This window comes from Loa loa, assembly GCF_000183805.2.
Source record: "Loa loa unplaced genomic scaffold supercont3.179, whole genome shotgun sequence".
Taxonomy (NCBI): domain Eukaryota; kingdom Metazoa; phylum Nematoda; class Chromadorea; order Rhabditida; family Onchocercidae; genus Loa; species Loa loa.
In genome coordinates this window covers 89,583-91,751 of record NW_018108359.1, presented here as the reverse complement: position 1 = coordinate 91,751, position 2,169 = coordinate 89,583, and the positions used below count along the sequence as shown (strand labels likewise).

Below are 2,169 nucleotides of genomic sequence, written 5' to 3'. Positions count from 1 at the left end.
CCAATTGGAAATTATTTTAAACAAATATTTTACAATAAAAAAAAAAAAAATTAACATTGGTTAATATTGCTAGAAGCATAAAAAAATTAGTAAGTAAAAACATTAATTTTAAAATATTCAAGTATTGGAATACAACAAATACAAACGTTGATTTTAAATCTTAAGGTATTCAAGTATTCGAACGTAACAGGTAAAAATGTCAATTTTGAAGTATTCAAGTACTGGAATAAATTTTAAATCATTTAATTTAAAAATTACATCGTTAATTTTTTTTTTTGGTTTAGTTTCTAAAATTCATATTCATTAATATCATTCATTACAAAATCATTTCAATTAAACAAATTAAAAATTAAATAAAAATTAATTTTATGCAAATACTGAAGAGATATTTTAAAAGTAATTATGACAAAAATTGAAAAACAACAAACAAACTATTTTATCCTATTCTAAGTTAAATTTAAAACTAGAATTAAGGAATTAAATTTAATTAAAAGAAAAAAATTAAAAAAATTAAATTCAAAATTAAAATTAAAATAAAATAAAGAAGGATTAAGAAATTAAATTAAATTAACATTTGGACTAATTAAATTTTTAAATTTAGTTCAAAGTATTAAATTTAAAATTAAATTAAAAAAATATAAAAAAAATATTATAATTAAAGTAAAATATAGCAGAACCATTTTTGGAAAGATCAATTTGCATGCAAATAAACAACAAATACATTCTAATGAATTAGGACCACGATCAACATAATCACCAAGAAATACATAACGACGCATTGTGATACCACTACGACCCTTATCACCGGTCATCATAAATATTCGTTGTAAATCATCATACTGTAATTACCAATAACCTCTTACAGTAATTAAAAAATAATACTGTAAATCATCATACTACAATTATCAATAATATTTTACTTTTAATGAATTAATTGTTTTTATAGTAATTAAAAAAAAAAGTAATATGAATTTTGTTCATCTATTTTATTCAATTTCTAATATGAATCATTTTAAATATGTAATTAAATATTTGTCATATTTCATAATACAGAAATAAATTTTTTCAAAAATATTATTAATTACTAGAATAAATATGATTACAACAAATTAATTAATCATTACATAAGCAATTCATTGCTATAATTAATTAATTTACTTTGCTAGATTGAAAATCTAGTTATTAATTAGTGGAATGAATGAATCACAACATATTAATTGAATTTTTCCAAAAATATTATTCAATTACAAGAATGAATTAATTACAACAGATTAACTAATTATTACATAAGCAATTCAATTAGTACAATTAATTAATTTGTTTGCTAGATTGAAGACGTAATTATTGATTATTGGAATGAATGAATTATAAAATATATTAACTAATTGATTACTTAAACAATTCATTAATATTACTTAAACATTAATATTGCTTAAATTACTTAAACAATTCATTAATACAATCGATTAATTTGATTTTATCAAATTACAAACTTAATTAATATGAATTATCAAACCTGGCCATGTATATCACCAACAATAACGCATGGTAATGGTACTTCAAGTAATGATGGTTCATTTTCAATTATCGGTTTAACATCTTTAAGAATTTGCATAAGCTCATCGACGTTATATTCAATGTCTGAAGAAAAGAATTTCTTTTTTTCCTTTACATTTCACAAAAATTTTAATTATTTATGCAGAAAATATGTAGAATATATATATATTTTTTTAAAATTTATGCAGAATATTTTATTTTTTTCATAAATTTTAATTATTTACGCAGTTTTTTTTTGTTTTAAAATTTAATAAATAACTTTCTTTTTTCCTATTATTTTACTAAAATATTTAACCTAATAAAGAATAATAATAAACTTAAGAAAAAAAATTATATTTCTAACATAAAACATTATAATTTTTCCATTTTTTAGCAATAATTTATAAATATTTTACATTTTATCGTTTTTTTTTTTAATAATATGATAATAATTTATAAAATAATTAAATAAAATTTTAAAAATGTTGTTCAATTTTGAATTGAATGAAATTCTAAAAAAATTTTTAAATTAAAAAAATAATTAAATAAAATTTTAATTATTTTTTTAAAATTTATCAAAAAAAAGACGAAAATTTTTTTTCGTTTTTTTTTCTACCTTCAATTCTTTAAATT

General features: G+C 17.4%; 1 protein-coding gene across 1 annotated transcript; it reads right to left on the bottom strand.

Annotated features, from left to right (window-relative positions):
* Nucleotides 1-366: 366 nt before the first annotated feature.
* LOAG_14891 (hypothetical protein) lies at nucleotides 367-1,615 on the bottom strand (the record flags this gene model as incomplete). The annotated part of the gene is made up of 3 exons (XM_020448869.1): nucleotides 367-377; nucleotides 722-839; nucleotides 1,517-1,615. 3 exons carry the CDS (start codon nucleotides 1,613-1,615, stop codon nucleotides 367-369), a joined length of 228 nt encoding a protein of 75 aa, XP_020301015.1.
* Nucleotides 1,616-2,169: the final 554 nt, after the last annotated feature.